The sequence below is a fragment of the Solanum pennellii genome, chromosome 7, assembly GCF_001406875.1.
Source record: "Solanum pennellii chromosome 7, SPENNV200".
Lineage (NCBI taxonomy): Eukaryota > Viridiplantae > Streptophyta > Magnoliopsida > Solanales > Solanaceae > Solanum > Solanum pennellii.
The window spans coordinates 76161137-76182850 of NC_028643.1; the positions used below are offsets into that span (position 1 = coordinate 76161137).

Genomic DNA, 21714 nt, shown 5'->3' on the forward strand with positions numbered 1-21714 from the left:
ATATTTATTCAGACTATAAAATTAACGAATAATTAATTATATTATGTTTATTTTAACCTTTGCTATTAAGTTCTATTTTTTTAATATTTTGATGATTTATATTTAATAAGGGTAGTTAGCTAAAATTACAGCTATTATTTACTACTTCTTAGTCCCGTTGTAGAAGTAGGAGTAGTAGTAATACGTCCAAAATGAAACCTTAAATATAAACTTGTTGGATTTAGCTCTTCAAGTTTTTGAAAATTTATCAAGTTTGGTCTTCATTGATTTCTTTTTATACTTAGGCTTATATTATTAAAAAAAAAATGCACCCATTCATTAATTTAAATATTTTAATTCATTTTTTCAGTTTCATTTTGAGTGTGGTATAGGTAGAATTCCTCCCACATATATAAGATAATTTTAATTGCAAAACGAGCCATTAATAATTGTTAAAATGTACAAGTAATGGAATGAAGAAACTTGAGTTTATTATGAAAGAAAGAAGTTATTCATAGGTAACAAATTAGACATGAAATTTTTTGAGAAGTATCTAGAAGCGTATCAAGCTAGGTTAAGAGCTATAATTGAACTGATAAGAAAAAAGAAGAGAACAATTTGACGAATTAAAAAATAAAAGTCCCACTTAGTATTTCAATTTAACCTAACCTAAGTCTAATCAATTATTAGCATTTTATATGAATATTTCTTCCAACATTTAGTAAAGACCTTTGGGACCTTTAGTCCACGCAAAAAATAATAACTAGTAAACACATATTGATCAAATATATCATTAATTCATAAATGATCATACAAAACCATGAACAAACTTTCACAAAATATTGTACTTAATATATTGCATACTATTGCAAAATCAAAATTTGCACATTAATTAATTGCCATAAACATGGCCAATTTTAGGAGGTGGACCAGCATGTCCTTCTCCAGGACTAGGCCCAGTATTCAAGTTGCCATAAACATGACCCATTCTAGGAGGTGGGCCAGAATGTCCTTCTCCGGGACTAGGTCCAGTATTCAAGTTTCCATAAACATTACCAATTCTAGGAGGTGGGCCCGAATGTCCTTCTCCAGGACTAGGTCCAGTATTCAAGTTTCCATAAACATGAACAATTCTAGGAGGTGGGCCGGAATGTCCTTCTCCAGGACTAGGTCCAGTATTCAAGTTGGCATAAATATAACCAATTCTAGGAGGTGGGCCAGAATGTCCTTCTCCAGGACTAGGTCCAGTATTCAAGTTTCCATAAACATTACCAATTCTAGGAGGTGGGCCAGAATGTCCTTCTCTAGGACTAGGTCCAGTATTCAAGTTGCCATAAATATGACCTTCTTTGTATGGGGCCGAAGAAGCAAGGTTAGTGACCTCCTTATCCATGTTGTTCAATTGTGTTCTTGCTTCAAAACATGGTGCAACACAAACTAGCATAGTAACCAAAATCATAAATATTATAAAACGAGCCATCACTGATTAGAGAGTGATGTGTAGTTAAAAAAGAAGATAAAAAAAGAAGTAATGTAAGTTTATTAAGAATTTTTTTTTTATTTATAGACAATAAAAGATGAAACCTTTAAGAAATCAAGACTATAGTTCATTAATTAGTATTAATTAAAATTTTATGAAAAAGAAGAGTTTTGCTTTGGGTAATTGTGTAGGACTAGATGAATTAAACTAGAGAGTTTAAGCCGCTGGCGTTTGCTGTTCCCATCTCTAATTGGACCTCTTGCTCTACGTTATTTGGATTATTAATATATGCTTAATTCACTTGGATGACTTCTATGAAATTTAAGAAAATATCTATCTTTTTTATCTTATGTTTTAAATTATAATTTTACAACACTTTACTTTCACCATATGGCATGTTTAAATATATAAAATTAAATACATTTTGGTATATGCGATATAAATTTATATTTGATGAATACGTTTTTATGTTCGTGTGAATACTACAATGAGATCTGAAAAATTCCTACAAAACTATGTCAGCGAGGTAAAAGTTCTCTACAATTAGAGCCCGTTTTGAATGACAAAAAAAAAGTTTTTAAGTAAAAAAAAAATAAAAAATCAAACTTCAATAATTTTTGAGTAAAAATAATAACTTTTTAGAAGTTCTTTTAAACTTATTTTAAATTATTTTAAACGTTATTAATCATTTAAAATAGATTTGATCAACTTTTAAATCAATTCAAATTGGCTCTTAAACCAAGCAATTGATTCTGGCTAAGATAAAGACAATTCAGCTTAATCTTTTAATTAAATAAAAAACGAGAGCTAAAATTGAAAACCATTAGATTACAGAATAAAAATGAAATATCAATTCAAAAATAAGAACGACAGTTCGTACAGAAACTCCTTTATTAGAGATTTCACTTTTAAATCGTAACAACAATAAAAAAATCCTATTAAATAATATATTTTTTTAATAAATCTTACACAAATAAATTCAAAATAATTTAATATAAATATTGAATTTCGAAAAATTAAAAATTTAAGTTTAGAGAGAAACGAAGAGGGTCTTGAAAATGCACATTGATCATTAAAGGCGCGCGCATATATATATTTTTGAATATATTGAATTTGTATTTTCACCTGTTTCTTCGTCCAATATATTTAATGTGATTTTAATTGTGATTTATATGATAATTTTAATTGCTTGGTTTAGAGTGAAGATTAATTATTTTCGTTATAACTTCAATTTTTCATACGACACCTTTCGGTAAATTCAAGTGAGAGAGTGTTTTACGAATTAATATCTTAAAATATCAATCAATTTAAAGAATTAATTTAGTCATTATACTTTGTTTTGTAGCGATAAAATCACTAAATAAAATTTATTATTAAAAACTATCTAATATGATGAATAAATTAATTTTTTACAACAGATTAACATGAATCCCACTAATAAATAAAATTTTTTTAAAAAAATATTAAAATTATTTTTACACAAATACTCTAATCAAATTCCAAAAAAAAAAAAAAATGAGTGTAGATTTTTTATTTTGTTTCGTTTTTAATGCCTTCTCTATGAAAATTTGTGCAATCCATAAATTTTTTGAATATAATAAATAAAGATTTTTTCTGGAAAATGATAATCTAGCATATGATATCAGGGTATGGACAAAATGGATGAATAAAAGATGAAACCTTTAAGAAATCAAGACTATAGTTCATTAATAAGTATTAATTGAAATTTTAAGAAAAAGAATAGTTTTGCTTTGGGTAATTGTGTAGGATTAGATTAATTAAACTAGAGAGTTTAAGCCACTGGCATTTGCTGTTCCCATTGCTTATTGCTCTACGTACAATATTAAGAATCGCGAATATGACTTTAGCTTTAATTAGAGATTTATCTTTTTTTTATAAATGGTTATTTGTATTATTAATATATATTCAATTCACAAAAATAAATATTTTTTAATAATGTTTTAAATTAATGTTTTTAATCTTGCCATATTACATGCTTAAATCCATAAAATCAAATTCATTTTGGTATATGACATAAATTTATATTATCTAAATACATTTGTTATGGTTGTGTGGATTATGACGTAAATATTGAATCTCAAAAAACTAAAAAGTTAAGTTTAGAGAGAAACGAAGAGGATCATTAAAGACACATGTATATATATTATACAGTGAATTTGTATTTTTCATGTGTTTCTTAATTGGATATTTATCGTACTCTTTTTGACTGTGATAATTTTAATTGCTTGGTTTTGAGGGGAGATTAATTATTTTGGCTACAGCTTCAATTTTTATATGACATTGAAAACAATTTCTTAAAATAAGAAAAGTTAAATTCCTGAATAACTATAACTAAAATTTTGAAGTTAAATATTTTTTAATATTTTCGGTGTCTACTTTTATTTGTAATATTGCGCTTTTTAAAAGTCAATTTGACTAATTTTCAAAGTTAAATTAGATTACATTAATTCGATATGTGAATTAAAAAATTTAAATATTCAAAAACTATATGAAAAGTATTATAAATTGCAATTTATTGCACATAAATATGATGAAAAAATATATCTTAAAATGTTAGTCAAAATTCTTATAGTTTAACTCTAAAAGTAAAAATAATGACAAAATAGTGGACGGAGGAACTAATAGAAAGTAGATATATATCTTAAAAAGACACTCAACTTTAGAAATTTATCTAGTAAAGTCATTAAAATTTATTTTGTAGCTATAAAATCACTTAACAAAATTTATTATTAAAAACTATCTAATAAGACAAAATAAATTATTTTTACGATGGATAAACATTAATCCCATTAATAAATTCAATTTAAAAACTCATGAATTATTTTTACAGACAAAGTTAATTAGTTAAACAAATAACCTTAAGATACTACGATAAAAAAAAATACACAAATACTCTAATCAAATTCCAAAAAAAATAAAATAATCCCTCAATTCGGAATCGTTTGTCATCTTGCGCTTATCGAAAGTTAATTTGACTAATTTTCAAAAAGGTAAAATGAGATCACATTAATTCAATATTTTAAATAGAAAATTGGGATAATGCACCCCCTCAACCTATGCCCGAAATCTCAGAAACTTATTTATACTATACAAAGATCCTATTACCCCTGAACTTATTTTATTAATAATTTTCTACCTCTTTTGAGCCTACGTGGCACTATCTTGTGGGCCAACATTAGTTGACTTTTTCTTTTTAAAAACTAGTGCCACATAGGCCGAAAAGGGATAGAAAATTACTTATAAAATAAGTTCAGGGATAATAGGATCTTAGTATAGTATAAGTATTTCTCTGGGATTTCGTGCATAGATTAAGAGGGTACTTGTGCATTTTCCCCCCAAAAAATTAGATATTCTAAAACTATATGAAAAATACTATAAATTACAATTTTTTGCATATTAATATGATGAAAAAATATATCTTAAAATGTTAATCAAAATTTTTATAGTTTAATTCTAAAAATAGAAATTATAACAAACAAAACCGGACGGCGAAAGTAAACTAGTGTAGAACTTTAATCTTTTTCCGTTTCTAATGCCTTCTCTATGAAAATTTGTGAAATCCTTAAATTTTTGGAATATAATACAACTTTTTCTGCTGGAAATGATAATTGTAGAGCAGGAAATTCCATAATGACATGACAATTTATTTCACTAATTAAGTTTGGGGGTCCCTTAAGTTTGGCCTTAAAATTTCTTATGGGATTTAGGTTTACATAGTATAAAAATAATTTATTTTGCCATGTTAGTTTATTTTTAATGATAAATTTAGTTTGTTGATTTTGTTGATACAAATACATAAGTTGAGTGATTTTATTGATTTAAAATAAAATTTAATGACGTTTCTAGATAAATTTCTAAAATTGAGTAACCTTTTGAGATATTAACTCTTATTTATGTCACTAATCTTGATGCACTTGAGATAAAATAACTAAGTCAAATCAATGACTGACATGTTATATGTATATTATTTATCCATTCACTTTTAATTGTCATAATGTGATTTTGATAGTTAAGTTGACTAATTTTTAAAGTTAAAATTGATAACAATAATACGATATTTTAAACCAAAATTTTTCATATTAAAAACTATCGTACAACAAATTCAATTATAACGACAAATGACTTACTTACTTATAAATCATATTTCGTCACTAAAAATTTTGTGTGACGAAAAATAATTTGTCATTCAGTCGTCACTAAACGTGTGCCACTAAAAGTATACTGAGACGATTTAGTAGTTAGTCGCTAAAAAAGCTATATCAACTACAAAAGGAAAAATCGCACAGAAATGTATAAACATTTGTGACGAATTTATTTGTCAAAAAAAGTAAAAAAAAAATAATTTGTAGTTAATGGAATGATTTTGTCACTAAAAAAATTATTAACACTGACAAAAGTATTTCGTCACTAATTATTTTGTTCAATCAATGACGGTATCAATTGTCTCTAAATTATATGTATTTCGTGGTTAAACAAATGTAATTTCGTCACAAACTAATGCTTTGATTAATTTTTTTGAAATAATGCACAAGTACCCCCCTCAACCAATACCCGAAATCTCAGAGACACACTTATACTATATTAAGGTTCTATTACCCCACTGAACTTATTTTATCAATAATTTTCTACCTCTTTGTGACCTACGTGGCACTATCTTGTGGGCCCAACGCTGTTTGACTTTTTTCTTCAAGTTAGTGCCACATATGCCGAAAAGTGGTAGGATTTTAGTATATTATAAGTGTTTCTCTGAGATTTCGGGCATACGTTAAGGGGGTATTGTGCATTTTCCCATTTTTTTTATAACTAGGGAAACCCGCAGTCGCTGCCATTTTGTTGCGTATAGGGTAAAACCCTTGGTCCTACGCAATATCTCGCAAACCACATAGGAGAGGTAACCCATACTGTGCAATCCCGGTGCAAAGAGCTCGATCCAGAAGGCAAACCCCTTGCTTTCATTGGCAATGAGTTTCAAACTTGAAACCTCCAACATAAAGTATCACAATAAATAGAATAATATAATTGATATTTTTATTCATTGTACAATAATAAGTAGAAAAATATGAAAATTTGTCAAAATATTGAGGAAAAGACGAATAGAATCCTCGGCCAAAGAGAGGTGCGACTTCGTTTTTATAACATATAGCTTATAATATATGAATTTTTACGCACAACAATACTAATAGATATGAAAAATGTAACCGTAGAAAATATATCTTTCAACCATAGCAAAATTTTAGAATATTGATATCAAAACCGTACATTGTATTAATGAATTTCTAAAATATTGAAAACACTCAAAATTTATACTAATATAACCATCTCTCTTAAGTTTCCTTTCACTTTTTGATGAACTTGAACTAAACTGATGTCGAACATCTCTTTGTAATGACCACTTCCGAATCTCGAGGATGACCTCAAAGGAGAATTACCACCATGGTCCATTCCAGGACTATGAAACGATTTAAACTTGCGATCAACATTACTAGTTTCAAAGACTAGAGATTATTATAACATGATTTTTTAAAAATTGTTTTCTTGATTCAAAACGTGGTGCAGCACAAACTAACATGAAAACCAAAGCAACCAAAAGCACTGTTGCAAAACGAGTCATTGATAATTGTTAATAAAATATAAAAAGTAATGGAATGAAGAGAAGTGTGAGTTTATGAAGAAAATAATAAGTTATTTATAGGCAACTAATTAGAGATGAAAATGTTTTATGAAAAAGTAAGTGAAAAGAGAAAAATAACAACACATTTTGTTAAGTCCTTAGTCACAAAAAGAAAGATGAATAACAATTACATAATCAATGCACATATTTTTTAACTTTTATCTGGCTCCCACATCTATGAGTCTTTTCACGGAGTCAAACTAAAGTATAAATATGATACTACAACAATAATAAAGAATATAACTATTTAAAATATGAAAATAATAATCTTGATTGGCAATATTATGAAACAAAAAAATATAGATTTATATAGATAAAATTATAGTAATATCATAAGGTATCTAAAATCTTGAAGTTATATATTTAGGGGTTATAAATATGAAAATTTAAAAACAAAAATGAGTTAATTATTAACTAAAGTTGGAGTTCAATCAATATATAGTATAATTTGTTGGGTTTTTAACTTTTATTAAGAAAGCAAGCAAATAAACTTCATCTTAACAAAATTGAAAGAGGAAAAAAATACAATTAAAAAAAAGAGACAATATCTTAAAAGATTGTAGTAAATATTGAGACTGTTAGTTTTTTTTTTTTTTGTAATAAAGGATAATAATGAGAGCAAATAATTTTTGGGACATTTAAGTATATAACAATATATAGAAGAGTAGCAATTGATATATTTATTTTTTTGTACAATAATAAGTAAGTAAAAAATTATGTTTGTCGAAAAATAGAGGAAAAAGATATATAGAATCCTCGCCCAACAAGAGATACATCACTTTCCTAACATATAGCTTATAATAGAAAGATTTTAAACGCAACAATATCTAGTAGCTATGAGAAATATTCCATAGTCATATCTTTCAACTATAGCAAAATTTTAGAATATTGATCAAATCAAAACAATACATTACCTTAATGAATTTATAATATATTGGAAATATTCAAACATTAGACTAATATGATCATATATCGATATGAATCTTTAATTTTAACATAATTAAGTTTTCTTCTTCATTTTGATGAATTAATACTAAATTAATGTGAATACCTCTTAATGAATCTTTGAAGAATATATTTTTGATCTTCGTCAAAGGAAAGACCGTATCGTATCACTATCTTTTCTATGATTTCTTATGGAAAAGATGAATAAAAGTTAATTAAAAAAAAAACTATACTGGAAGAAAGAATGAAAAATGAATATTCAATATTTGCATGGAAGATTGTTTTCTATAGATTTGATAAGAAATGAATAGAAGAGATTATTTAAGTAGAGAAATATAAATAGATGGAGGTTTTTTGTAAATCGATAAATATAATTAGAATAGTAAATATGATTGAATTTCTTATTGGAAAAATTATATAAAAACGCAAACTATTAATTCAGATTAAATGTTATAACCATCGTTTTGTTTAATTCTAGCTTGTAGCAAACATTTTTTCATTCGCCTCCTCCTCATAAACCTCGCTCGTCACTCTACCTAATCTCGCTTGCCACTCTCCCTGATCTCATTTGCCACTCTCCTTCACCTCTCTCACTTTATACAAGCACAAACGCATAAATTGTGTTTGTATTTGTATAAAGTGAGAGAAAACTATATTTACAAATATATATATATATATATATATATATATATATATCTTCGTCCTATACACTTATAATTACACAATGCGAATCTTCTCCTCCCTAGTTCTCTTTTGCGTTTCTCTCTCTCTTTTTTACAACATAAATTATATCAAATACAATATATAATTTGTGTTTGTATAAAGAGAGAGAAAGAGAGATTTGATATATAAATAGAATTGTTTTAACTCGATTCAATTGTATACGAATCCAAGTTTTATGCAGATTTACAAATACAAAGACCATAGACATATGCAAACACAATTTTCATAAACAAATTGCTGTGATTTATACTAATCAGATGCCTGCGATTTTATGCAAATCAAAGATATCTGCGATTTAAATACAGATCTGATGCTTCATATATAGCCGCGTCACCTGATATGGCAAGCGGACCTGAAAGACCGAAAAGAACTGTTTAAAAGTCTCTTGCAAGACTTTTTCAAGTGCAAACAATATTTGCTATGGAGCTCGAATAACAAAAGTGTAGCTATGGCGTGCTGATATGATTTTTATGTTTGCTAAACCTAAAACTTACTCTTTCTTATTTTTTTTTAAAAATATTTTATGAAAATAATTAAGAAAAAAATCTAGAAAAAAAGAGAAAAAAAGTAGGAAAGGAGGTCATAGAAAGGATGTCACATTACCTCAATGTTTCTCTTTAGATCGAGAAAAATGTCATAAATAGTTTGTTATCTACTTCGTCCCAATTATATTTATTCAGACTATAAAATTAACGAATAATTAATTATATTGTGTTTATTTTAACCTTTCTATTAAGTTCTATTTTTTTCATATTTTGATGATTTATATTTAATAAGGGTGGTTTGCTAAAATTACCGCTATTATTTACTACTTCTTATAAACTTTTTGGATTTAGTTCTTCAAGTATTTAAAAATTTATCAAGTTTAGTCTTCATTCATTTTTTTATACTAGGCTTATATTATTAAAAAAAATGCACCCCTTCGTAAATTTAAATATTTTAATTCATTTTTTCTGTTTCTTAATTGAATTTTGTAATATTGAGTGTGGTATAGGTAGAATTTCTCCAACATATATAAGATAATTTTAATTGCAAAACGAGCCATTGATAATTGTTTAAATGTACAAGTAATGGAATGAAGAGGAATGAGTTTATTATGAAAAAAAAGAAGTTATTTATAGGTAACAAATTATACATGAAAATGTTTGAGAGATGTATCTAGAGGTGTAGCGCTCAAGTTAGGTTAAGAGTAATAATTGAAATGGTAAAGAAAAAAAAAGAGATTTGCTTGTGTACACATGAAAACGTCAATTTGTCTTGGGAATTGCTTATGTTACTACCAAATTGAGAAAAATATCTTAATAGTTTCTTATCGAATACTCCCTAAGTCCATCTTTACTTATTATTTTGGGATGTTCAATAATACTTATTCGGTTTATAAATTAAACAATAAATAATTTATCATATTGTGTCAATTTTACTTATGCTATTAATTTCAATGTTTAGATGACATGTATTTTATAAGGATAATTTGGTAAAGTTACCACTACCATTTACTTAATTGTTGTGACTTAATTGTTGTCATCAAAATATATCATTAGTTCATAAATGATCATACATATCCATGAACAAACTGTCACATATTATTGTACTTAATATATTGCAAGCTACTGCAAATCAAAAGTTGGACATTTACTAATTGAACGATCATCAACCGATATCATGACTCGAGACTGGCATCAAACTACGATCAATATATATGGCCCGTTGCAGGATCAGGTGGGCCAAAATGACCGGCTCTTAGACTAGGGTCAGGCTTAAAGTTGCCATAAACATGACCCATTCCAGGTGGGCCAGAATGACCAGCTCCAGGACTAGGGACAGACCTCAAGTTGCCATAAACATGGCCCATTCCAGGTGGGCCAGAATGACCAGCTCCAGGACTAGGGACAGACCTCAAGTTGCCATAAACATGGCCCATTCCAGGTGGGCCAGAATGACCAGCTCCAGGACTAGGGACAGACCTCAAGTTGCCATAAACATGGCCCATTCCAGGTGGGCCAGAATGACCAGCTCCAGGACTAGGGACAGACCTCAAGTTGCCATAAACATGGCCCATTCCAGGTGGGCCAGAATGACCAGCTCCAGGACTAGGGACAGACCTCAAGTTGCCATAAACATGGCCCATTCCAGGTGGGCCAGAATGACCAGCTCCAGGACTAGGGACAGACCTCAAGTTGCCATAAACATGGCTCATTCCAGGTGGGCCAGAATGACCAGCTCCAGGATTAGGGACAGACCTCAAGTTATGATAAACATGGCCCATTCTAAAAGGTGAGCCAAAATGACCGGCTCCACGACTAGGGTCATACTTCAAGTTTTCATAAACATAGCCCATTCCAGGAGGTGGGACAGAATGACCAGCTCCAGGTTTAGGAGGTGGGCTCGAATGACCAGCTCCAGTACTAAGGCCAGGTTTTAAGTTGCCATAACCTTGGCCAATTCTAAGGGGTAGGCTAGAATGACCGGCTCGATGATTAGGGCCGAGATTCAAATTTCCATAAACATGACCTTCATTGTATGGGGCCGAAGAATCAAGGTTAGTGACCTTCTCATTATCCATGTTTTTTGATTGTGTTTTTGCTTCAAAACATGGTGCAACACAAACTAACATAATAAAGAAAAGCATAAATATTGCAAAACGAGCCATCACTGATTGGATAGAGATGTTTAGTTAAAAATTGGGAGGAAAAAAAGAGATAACTGAAATAGTGAAATGAAGTAATGTAAGTTTATTAGAAAAAACACGTTGATTGAATTTTTAAGAAAAAGAAAGAGTTTTGCTTTGGATAATTGTGTAGGTAAAGATGAACTAAACTAGAGAGTACATCTAAGCCACCGAAATATTATGGTTGTGTGGGGTGAGGAGAAGTGTGAGTTTATGAAGAAAAAAATAAGTTATTTATAGGCAACTAATTAGAGATGAAAATGTTTTGAGGAATGTATCTATAAATATAATGCTCAAATTAGGTCATAATAATAAATGAAATTGTAAGAAAAAAGAAGTGTCTTGGAAATTGTGTAAGTACACATGAAAACGTCAATTTGTCTTGGAAATTGTTTGTTTTACGGTTAAATTCATTTTAAATTAATTAAATTGTTGAGATGTTTTATATATCAAATTAACCTAATTATTAAATTTTCTAGATTATTTTTAATGTTATTTTAATTTTACCCTTCATTAGGTAGTATTGGAATTAGTTATTAAGTAATATTTATTATTTTAATCATAAAATTAACAATATAAAGGTAAAAATAGAAAGTTATGTCGAATGTATGTTGAGTTGGAAAATGTGTTAATACAGTCGCTTTCAAGCGCATAAATACATTATATTTTATCTAAAAATATTATTTTTTATCAAAAAGAATTATTTATTCATTAACACACTCCCACCCGATCTCAAATTCTCTTCTTCTCCAACAATCTTCCCCATAACTGTAATGACCCGGACTCGAAATGTCATTTTATTGATAATTTTTAGATAGTTATTTAACTATAATTAATTAATTTATGGGTAATTTGATTATTTTTAATAATAACGAATCAAATCTGAAATATAAAAAAAAATTAGGTTAGTAAAATTATTACTTTCAATACCTAATTAATTCAGAAAACAAAAATAAAGAGGAGAAAGCAGTTCGTCTGTGCTTGCGGCGAGCATAAACACATAGAACGACATCACCATCCAAGTAAGTACCAAGTTCAATTATTATATGAAATTAATTAAGGATTTATTAGTTAGGAGTTTACATATATTTATATTTTCCATACATGCTACGTACAATTTCAAGTAGTTAGTGGAATGCTTACTAAAGGGTTAATGATGGTAAACTTTACTAATTATAATATTATAAGTAGTAACATACAAGTGAGAATTTATGTCTTGGCTTCCTGAGACTTCGAAATTTTTTTTTTTTGAAAAATCTTATTTTATCATCATTTTATAATTCAAGTTGATAAATGGAAATGGGTATTTAAATATGTGTTACAAATAATATGAATGTCATTCGAATTATGATATTGAAAGAATGGGATTTAAACTTATATTTAAAACTTAGAAAATATGATAGTTGAAAGGTTAGTCGGCATCAAGAATTATGAACTTGACTATAAATTTGGGTGAATTTTTAGGTTAAGGTTAAACAAATTATAATGTGGGTGTTGTTAGTTCCGAAACCTTATTGTGAATGTATACTTGAATAGATTGCATCGATTCGAAAGTTCAACGGAAAGGGAAGGCTAAAGTCCCAGAGTGATTATTCGATTGGCTAAGGCAAGTGAACTTCTAAACCCTTGTTAAGCATTTAAAATTCGTGTATTTCCTTGTGTGATGTTTGAGAGTGATTTGGAAGCTTATTGCTTATTTGTTGATGTTGTATTACGATTGCATTGTTGTGAATTGTGCCTTATTATCAAAATGGTTATTTTCTCATTATTTGTTTTGAACATGTCATTTTGCATTGCATCTGAGACATGGTTGTGATAAGTGTTATGTGATAAGAAAATTTACCATTTCGAGGGTTGTATTGCACGCCGCGATGGATATTATATTTCGAGGGACGTATCTCACGCTGCAATGAATGCATGAACAGATATGTCCCCCATGGCAGACTAAGGGAGAGCGGGTATGTATCATTAGGTCAGACATGCATCATTGTATTTGACATTGCATTTCATGGCATTGCACATTTTTGATAATTGATGAAATTAAACACTGACTTTGAGTGCTCAACATGATCACAAGGCGCTAGATGTTGATCCTGGTTACCTGTGTCTGCATCAAAGACGATGCATGACAACTAGCATCAGTGCATTGAATGTCCGAGTATGCGAGTTGAAATGCTAAATATATCATAGGCTTGAAAAGATTCTAAAAAAATACTTACCTTGACTCTTCTTAAATCATGAATATTTAACTCAAAGTAAAAAAAATAAAACACATGCAATACATGAAAAACTTTATAACACAGTAAAAATGAATTAGTTTGTTAAATAAAATGCAATAACAACAAACTCAACTTTACTCATATAATAAAGTAAATATAGTTTATATGAGAGTTTCTCTAACCGAAAACCCCCACTCTGAGGCTAAGTGATGATACAACGTCTTGCCCACACTGTAAGAACTGTCTTATTCTTTGTCGTCATATAGAACGCCTTAACTAAGTGGATTCACTAGTTTATGTTAAAAGCATCTTAAGGAGTAATCTAAAAAGTATGATCCTTTAATGCCTTGATGGCTACATGGTTTATGGAGAATTGAGTTAATATGGACTCGCATTCCCATATTGGTGCTCAATACTACTCCAAAATATACTTAACTCATAGTGTTAAAACAAATTCTTTCTTTGGCTTGAGATAATTACTCAAAACTTAGCTTAAAAGTTATCTTGGAAATCATTGTTTTCCTTTCTTGTGCAAATGTGAAAATATTTTAAACTCTTGGAAATACTTAGTTCCCTTATAACTTTTGGAGAAATGAAATCAACTCTTTACTCTTTGCTTAACTTAAAATTTAAGTCTTAAAACAAAGTTAAGAGGTTTGCTAAAGACTTTTGAAAACATAAATGAACTCCTCTTGACTTGCTTCTTAACTTCTAAACTTGACTCTTAACTTTCCTTGAATTGAATTATGATTCATGGATTGTGATTTCTGATATGAAAGATCTCATGATGTATAGGAGTGTTTTTAATTTTAGATAGTTAAACATGAGAAAAGATAAAAAATTCACGATTTGAATGTAGGTCCGCAACGCGGAGATGTATTTAAATTTTGATCTCAAAAATACTTTTTGAGGAAGAACGGTACGTGACCACGATGCAATGCGAAGGCATTTTTCCCAAATCTGGAGACAAGGTCCGCGACACAGAGCCTGTGCCCAGATTCTCCCAACTAATTTCTATTTCGTTTTCCAGCCTCAATTCGCCCAAACTCAATACTTTTTCCCAATTCTTTTCAGATCGATACGGATCCCCAGCAAATGTACTAAGAACCTAACTCAAACCCACTCAATATCTTGACATAATGATCTTAGAAACTTCTCAATTTCATCCCAACTCAAGAATAATATCAATTTCCAGAATACATATCAAGAACATCAAACTTTCAAACTCTTTTAGGACAAATTCACATTGAGATAACATTTTTGGCGCGTGGGTGAACGAATTCAACGCTACGAAAGACTCACATACCTTGTAAGGGATCAACCCTTATCGAAATCCACAAGTTAAACCTTCAAGAACGGTGAACTTTGCCCTTTCTCTTATTTTCTCCTCTTGAGTTCTTTCTCAAGAAACCCTAGCATGAATCTCCAATTCAGTTTTGACCCTTAATTAATTCGCCAAAACGAATTAAATAATAGGGTATGGAAAAGACCAAAACACCTTTTAAAAATTCGGATTGGATATTTCCTTATTCAAATAGTCCAACTTCCAATGGGAATCACGCAAACTCGACACCGTTGGAAAGATTATTCTAAGATCTTTCCTACGATATCTGGAACCAAATCTAAATCATCTTGAGTTAGGAGTTATTGTCGTTTGAACTTGACCAAAAAATCAACTTAACATAACAAATTTTCCAAATTTTTTATATTCTTTTCAAAAATGTCAATTCTCAATTCTTTACTTCTTCCTAGTTCTTTCTAGTTACAGGGTGTTACATTTCAAGTCAAATAATGAAGAATTTCATATATTTTGCATGAATTTGGTGCTCAAGTTGTAAAAATATATGAAGGTTGAAGAACATGATAATTTACAAAAATTATAAAAAAAATTCTTAATATTTAATTTCTAACGAGTCATTCAGAATGACATGAAATTACATTCGTAAGAGGTTGAATTACACACAAAAAGATCTGATGAGAATAATATTTAAAGTATAATTTTTAACAAGTTTAAGGATTTAGTTGACAAAAAATTAAGTAGGAGGGTATGAAATACAAAAGCGTATACAAATATAAAAATTCATGACACCATTTTGTTTTTATAATATTGTTATTAGATATGATTCGATTAAACACATTTAAAGATTTTATTTTTTTCTGGTTTTCATTAAATGATAAATATACTATCTGATGAATCTTTCTTTTAATAAAAAAAAGTGATGAACTAAAAATAGGAGGAAAGAGATATAAGTATTTATATTTCATTTCTTCTTTCATTGTCCTTGTTTTTTCTCTTATTTTTCTTCATCGTCTAAACAAATATTCTCTACTTACTTTTCATCATCATCTAAATAAATTTCTATTGCTAATTTTGTGTATATCTTATAATATTCTTTTGGTAATTCTTTAAAAGTGGACGAAATGAACAAATTATAAGAAAATGGAATGGTTCTTCACCATAAAAAACACTTAAGAATTGTATATTTTAAGGTGTAAACACCCAGTGCGAGTAAGTTTTACCGCAATATTAAAAACACATTTCTTTTGAGTCATTAGTAGTAAAATTCAAACTTATGTTGTCTTGGTTAGATATGTTCTGACAATGTTACAAATAACTAATTTGAGCCTAACTAAAAATGTAATTTACTACAATTTAAAAAGTTGTAAGAACCTAAAAATTTTTTAAAAAAATTGAACTTATGAAAAAAGTAAGCGAAAACAGAAAAATAACAACACATTTTTGTAAAGTTCTTAGTCACAAAAAGAAAGGTGAAAAACAATTAAATATTTTTGATCTTTTATCCGGCTCTTATGGAGTTAAATTAAAGTATAAATATGATAATAATATAGAATATCACTATTTTAAATATAAAAATAATAATTTTAAGTAGAGATATTATGCAACAAAAATTTTGAATTTATATATACGAAACTGAAGGACTATCACAAGGTATCTTAAATTTTGAAATTAAATACTTGAAGGTTATGAATATGAAAAATTAAAGAAAATAGTTTATAATATTAATTAAAGTTAAGGTTCAATAAATATAAGTCATGTAGGTAAAAATTTTAAAATAAATAAAATAAGGGGGAAAATAAAATAATGAAGACAAAGTAATCATGAGTTATTCAGTGTTTGATGGATGTTTAAGTTTTATTAGGAAAGCAAGCAAATTAAATTTTTTTTTTTTTGTATTACTTAATTGTGCTTAACAAAATTGAAAGAAGAAAAAATACAATAAAAAAGAGAGATAATATCTTGAAAGATTGAAGTAGTAAATATTAAGACTTAATTTTTTGTAATAAAGAATATGATAATGAGTGCAAATAATTTTTGAGACATTTAAGTATAACAATATATAGAAGAGTATAATTGATATATTTATTTTTTGTATAATAATAAATAGAAAAATATGAAAAATTGTAACATTTTGAAAATTTCTAAGTTAAACTCAAGTCATCTTTTATGGTGAATAAGATTTGTGCCGAATAATTCTAAATTTTCTTAGATGTTAAGCTCAATAAAAATTCCCTATCATAAAGTGAGTCGGAAATCTAAATAAGCCACAAAAATATAAAAATGACCAAAATAAGCCACTATTTTAGTTACTAACTAAAATAAACTTAGTGGAAGAAAAAGTTCCATTTTATCTAATTTTTCAAACGTTTTACATTAGTATCATAACGTGTATTTTTACTGTATAACGGAACTTTTTCTTATAGTTTATAAAGTGGAACTTTTTCTTCCATTTTATAAAATGGAACTTTTTCTTCCACTTTATAGAAAATTACTTTATCTTTTCACCTTCTCCTTCTCTCTTTCACTTTCATGGCTTCTAAGCTTTTTTACACTTTGAAGATTAACGTTGATGGTTCAGTTGTCGGATTGGGACCATCAATGTTAATCTTCAAAGTGTAAAAAAGCTTAGAAGCCATGAAAGTGAAAGAGAGAAGGAGAAGGTGAAAAGATAAAATAATTTTTTATAAATCTTTTCTTCCACTTTATAAAGTTGAAGAAAAAGTTTCACTTTATAAGATGGAAGAAAAAGTTCCACTTTATAAAGTGTAAGAAAAAGTTCCGTTATACATTAAAAATACATGTTATGAAACTAACGAAAAATGTTTAGAAAATTAGATAAACTGGAACTTTTTCTTACACTAAGTTTATTTTAGTTAGTAACTACAATAGTGACTTATTTTGGTCATTTTTATATTTTGTGGCTTATTTAGGTTTTTGACTCTCATAAAGTTGAGTTGAAAACTTTCCTTCCAAGTATGAGATTTTTCTTGGGTCAACTTCGAACAACCATAACTTTCAGCACAAGTTAGATGGCCCATGAAGTATCTAATTGAAGTCTTTGAGTCTTCTATCCAACACTGCAAAATTTACTAATTTCGAGTTCGGATGAAGGAGTTATCCCCGTCTGAGTGCAACCTCTCTAATTAAGGCTTATTCATCCATTTCAAGAAAAGGTATTTTGGTATTTTCCTTACCCCACCAGGCTTACACATTTTACCCACCCAAGTTAAGGGGTCTAATCAGACTAAGTCAGTTTTCATCCATTCTAAAACGTTTAAGAAAGTTAGGGCAAAGTTGAAGAGGAGAAAGAGAAGAAAGTTTCAAGTGTTCATCGAGTTTTGAGAACTTTCGCCAAGAACTTAATTTTTTTCGAGATATGTTAGCTTTCATAGTGTTAAATTTGTTGACCCTCACGACAATCATGTAAAATTTTACCATGAATTCATTCTTGAAGTAGAATTATTGAATTCTTGAGAAGTTCTTGAGGTTTTCTTCATTCTTTAACAATGGAGTCTTGTTGAGTTCTTGAGGTGCAGGTCTTGCGAATTAGTGTTGTTCTTGATAGATTTTTATGTGATTTTTATTGGAATGATGTTTGGATTATGAATCTTGAAGAATTTGAAGGAAATCATTTGATTCTAGAAAAGATAAGGCTGAAAATTCAGCTAGAAAGTTCTTTGAGTTTCTGAGCTCGGGCTAGAACAACGCGCCCCCATATCAGAATGCAAAAAAAAAGTGTTTTAACTTCTTCTTTTTTTTGGTTTTTAGTGCTTTTCTATAAAATTGTGAAACCCTTAATTTTTTTGGAATATAATACTTACTTTTTTCGCTAGAAATGAAAATTGTAGAGCAGAAAATTCCATATGATATATTATAATGACATAAGAGTCTTCATTTCACTAATTAAGTTTCTCTGTAAAATTTCTTAACGAGTTTTTTTAAAATTTATTTATTTATGAAGTTTTGTTTACATATAATAAAAATGATTTATTTTGATAGTTTATTCTAATGATAAATTTAGGTTATTGATTTTTATTTATAAAAATTTAATGATTTTTCTATACAAATTCTTAAAATTGATGAGATATTAACTTGAGTTTTACTTGACCAATAAATAACGAAGTCAAATCAATGATTAACATGTTAAATTTATGCTACTCTATCCGTCCACATATAATTGTTATGTCGCGCTAACTAAAGTCAATTTAAATAATTTTAGAGTTAACTTTGATAACATTAAATCGATATGATGAAAACCTAGATGTAAAAAAAATTAGTTATATTATTTTTTTGTTTTTAAAAAAGAAAATTACAACAAATAAAAATAAACGACTGAAGCAGTACCACGTACAATGTTTAGTTGAAATTTTTGAAATATTTAGACATGCACAATAATAATTAGAATTTCTAGTTGATTAAAATATCGCATTAATTAGTTGATAACCATATATGTTCATAAACAAACTCACATAATATAGCACTTTTTTTTACATTATATTGTACTTAATATATTGCATATACAACTACTAAATAGAAGTTGCCCATTTCAAAGTTGAACGATCAGTGATCGATATCAAACTTGGGGACTGAACTATCAATATGGACAACTGTAGGATTTACTGACTTCAAGTTGCTATAAACATGGCCTTCTCCAGGACTAGGGCCTGAATGACTTTCAGACTTAACAATTCCAATACTCGATACTGATTTCAAATTGCGATGAACATGGCTGATTCCAAGACTAGGGCGACCAAAATTTTCAGTTCCATGGCTCGGGACTGATTTCAAACTTCCAGTTCCAAGATTCGGGACTGATTGCATGTTGCCATAAAAATTTCCAGTTCCAGGACTCGGGACTGATTTCAAATTTCCAGTTCCAGGACTCGGGACTGATTTCATATTTCCAGTTCCAGGACTCGGGACTGATTTCAAATTTCCAGTTCCAGGACTCGAGACTGATTTCAAATTTCCAGTTCCAGGACTCGGGACTGATTTAAAATTTCCAGTTCCAGGACTCGGGACTGATTGCATGTTGTGATTAAAATTTTCAGTTCCAGGACACGGGACTGATTGCATGTTGTGATAAAAATTTCCAGTTCCAGGACTCGGGACTGATTTAAAATTTCCAGTTCCAGGACTCGGGACTGATTTAAAATTTCCAGTTCCAGGACTCGGGACTGATTGCATGTTGTGATTAAAATTTCCAGTTCCAGGACTCGGGACTGATTTAAAATTTCCAGTTCCAGGACTCGGGACTGATCGCATGTTGTGATCAAAATTTCCAGTTCCGGGACTCGGGACTGATTTCAAATTGTGATTAAGATTTCCAGTTCCAGGACTCGAAACTGATTGCATAGTATGATCAAAATTACCAATTCCAGGACTAGGGAATGAATCCAAATTGCGATCAACATATAGTTTGTTACCTTCTTTGCTAAATTGTTTTCTTGCTTCAAAACATGGTGCAACACAAACTAACATAACAACCAAAACAATCATAAATATTGCAAAACGAGCCATTAGTAATTGTTAAAATTGAGAGTGATGTCTAGATATTGGGAGGAGCAAAATGAGATCAAAGAAAGAAATGAATGAAATGAAGAAAAGTGAGTTTATTAAGAAAAAACGTGATATTTATAGACAACAAAAGACCAACGTTTAAGAAATCTAGACTATAGTTCATTAATTAATATAATAATTGAAATTTTAATTGCTTTGTGTATTTGTCGTAGGAAGTGTCTTAGAAATTGGGTTGGTACAGATGAACTAAACTGGAGAGTACTAATAAGCCGCCTTGTTCCCATTATGATGATATATGTTCACTTCAATTGGATGTTTTAGATATCGTTTCATTTTTAATTAGAAATCAGTTCTTTTCATAAATAATTGTATGGATTGTAATGTTATATGTTCAATTCACTTAGATGATTTGGCACGAAATTTAAGAAATATCTTTTTACTTACATATTAAATTTACACATGACATATTTAATGTTTAATTCTTCGAAAAATAAAAGGTATATTGATACATCTAATGTAACTTCATCTAGCCATATACATTGTTTATGGTTTGGATAATGATGAATATATGTTCACTTTGTTCTTAAAATACTACAATGGAATATGAAAAATTCCTACAAAATTATCTAAGGCGGGGTAAAAATTCTCTAAACCTAAACCGGACATAAATATAAAAAATACTTCGGTTCACAATTTTTCTATTGAATGAACAATACAAATAAACTAAAAATCATTATATTTTGAGAATAAAAAATATATTATCACTCTCAAATAAGAACTATGATTTGTTCAAAAACCTTATTAATGATGAAACATTTAAATCGTAACTATAACAAAAGTTACCCTTTTTGTTAAATGAATTACTTACATATATTTAATTAATTAATTAAATTTCCATATAAAGTTTTAGAGAGAAACGAGGAGGCTGGGTCCAAAAAAATGCACAAAATTCATAAAAGGCACGTGTATATATTATATATACAGTGAACTTGTATTTTTGAAATCTTAATTTTTAGTAATATGGTCAACATTTAACTTTATTTTCCATCCACAAAATGCGGTTGAAAACCTTCGAGTTCATAATACATGTTGTGACAAAATTGACAACGATTGACTTATTGCGTTACACCAATTAAAACAGTTAGAAAATAATATTTTTTATATTTGATAATTAAATAAAAAAATATT

The 21714-nt window shown here is 28.7% G+C and overlaps 3 protein-coding genes across 3 annotated transcripts; all 3 read right to left on the reverse strand.

Annotated features, from left to right (window-relative positions):
- Positions 1 to 871: 871 nt before the first annotated feature.
- Positions 872 to 1459, reverse strand: LOC107025294 (multiple organellar RNA editing factor 8, chloroplastic/mitochondrial). Its single transcript, XM_015226081.2, has one exon. The coding sequence runs from the start codon at positions 1457 to 1459 to the stop codon at positions 872 to 874; it is 588 nt and encodes a 195-aa protein (XP_015081567.2).
- Positions 1460 to 10509: 9050 nt separating this feature from the next.
- Positions 10510 to 11382, reverse strand: LOC107025296 (formin-2-like). The gene has a single exon (XM_015226082.1). It carries the CDS (start codon positions 11380 to 11382, stop codon positions 10510 to 10512), a length of 873 nt encoding a protein of 290 aa, XP_015081568.1.
- Positions 11383 to 19401: 8019 nt separating this feature from the next.
- Positions 19402 to 20590, reverse strand: LOC107025757 (bile salt-activated lipase-like). Its single transcript, XM_015226503.2, has one exon. The coding sequence runs from the start codon at positions 20524 to 20526 to the stop codon at positions 19567 to 19569; it is 960 nt and encodes a 319-aa protein (XP_015081989.1). The 5' UTR covers positions 20527 to 20590; the 3' UTR covers positions 19402 to 19566.
- Positions 20591 to 21714: the final 1124 nt, after the last annotated feature.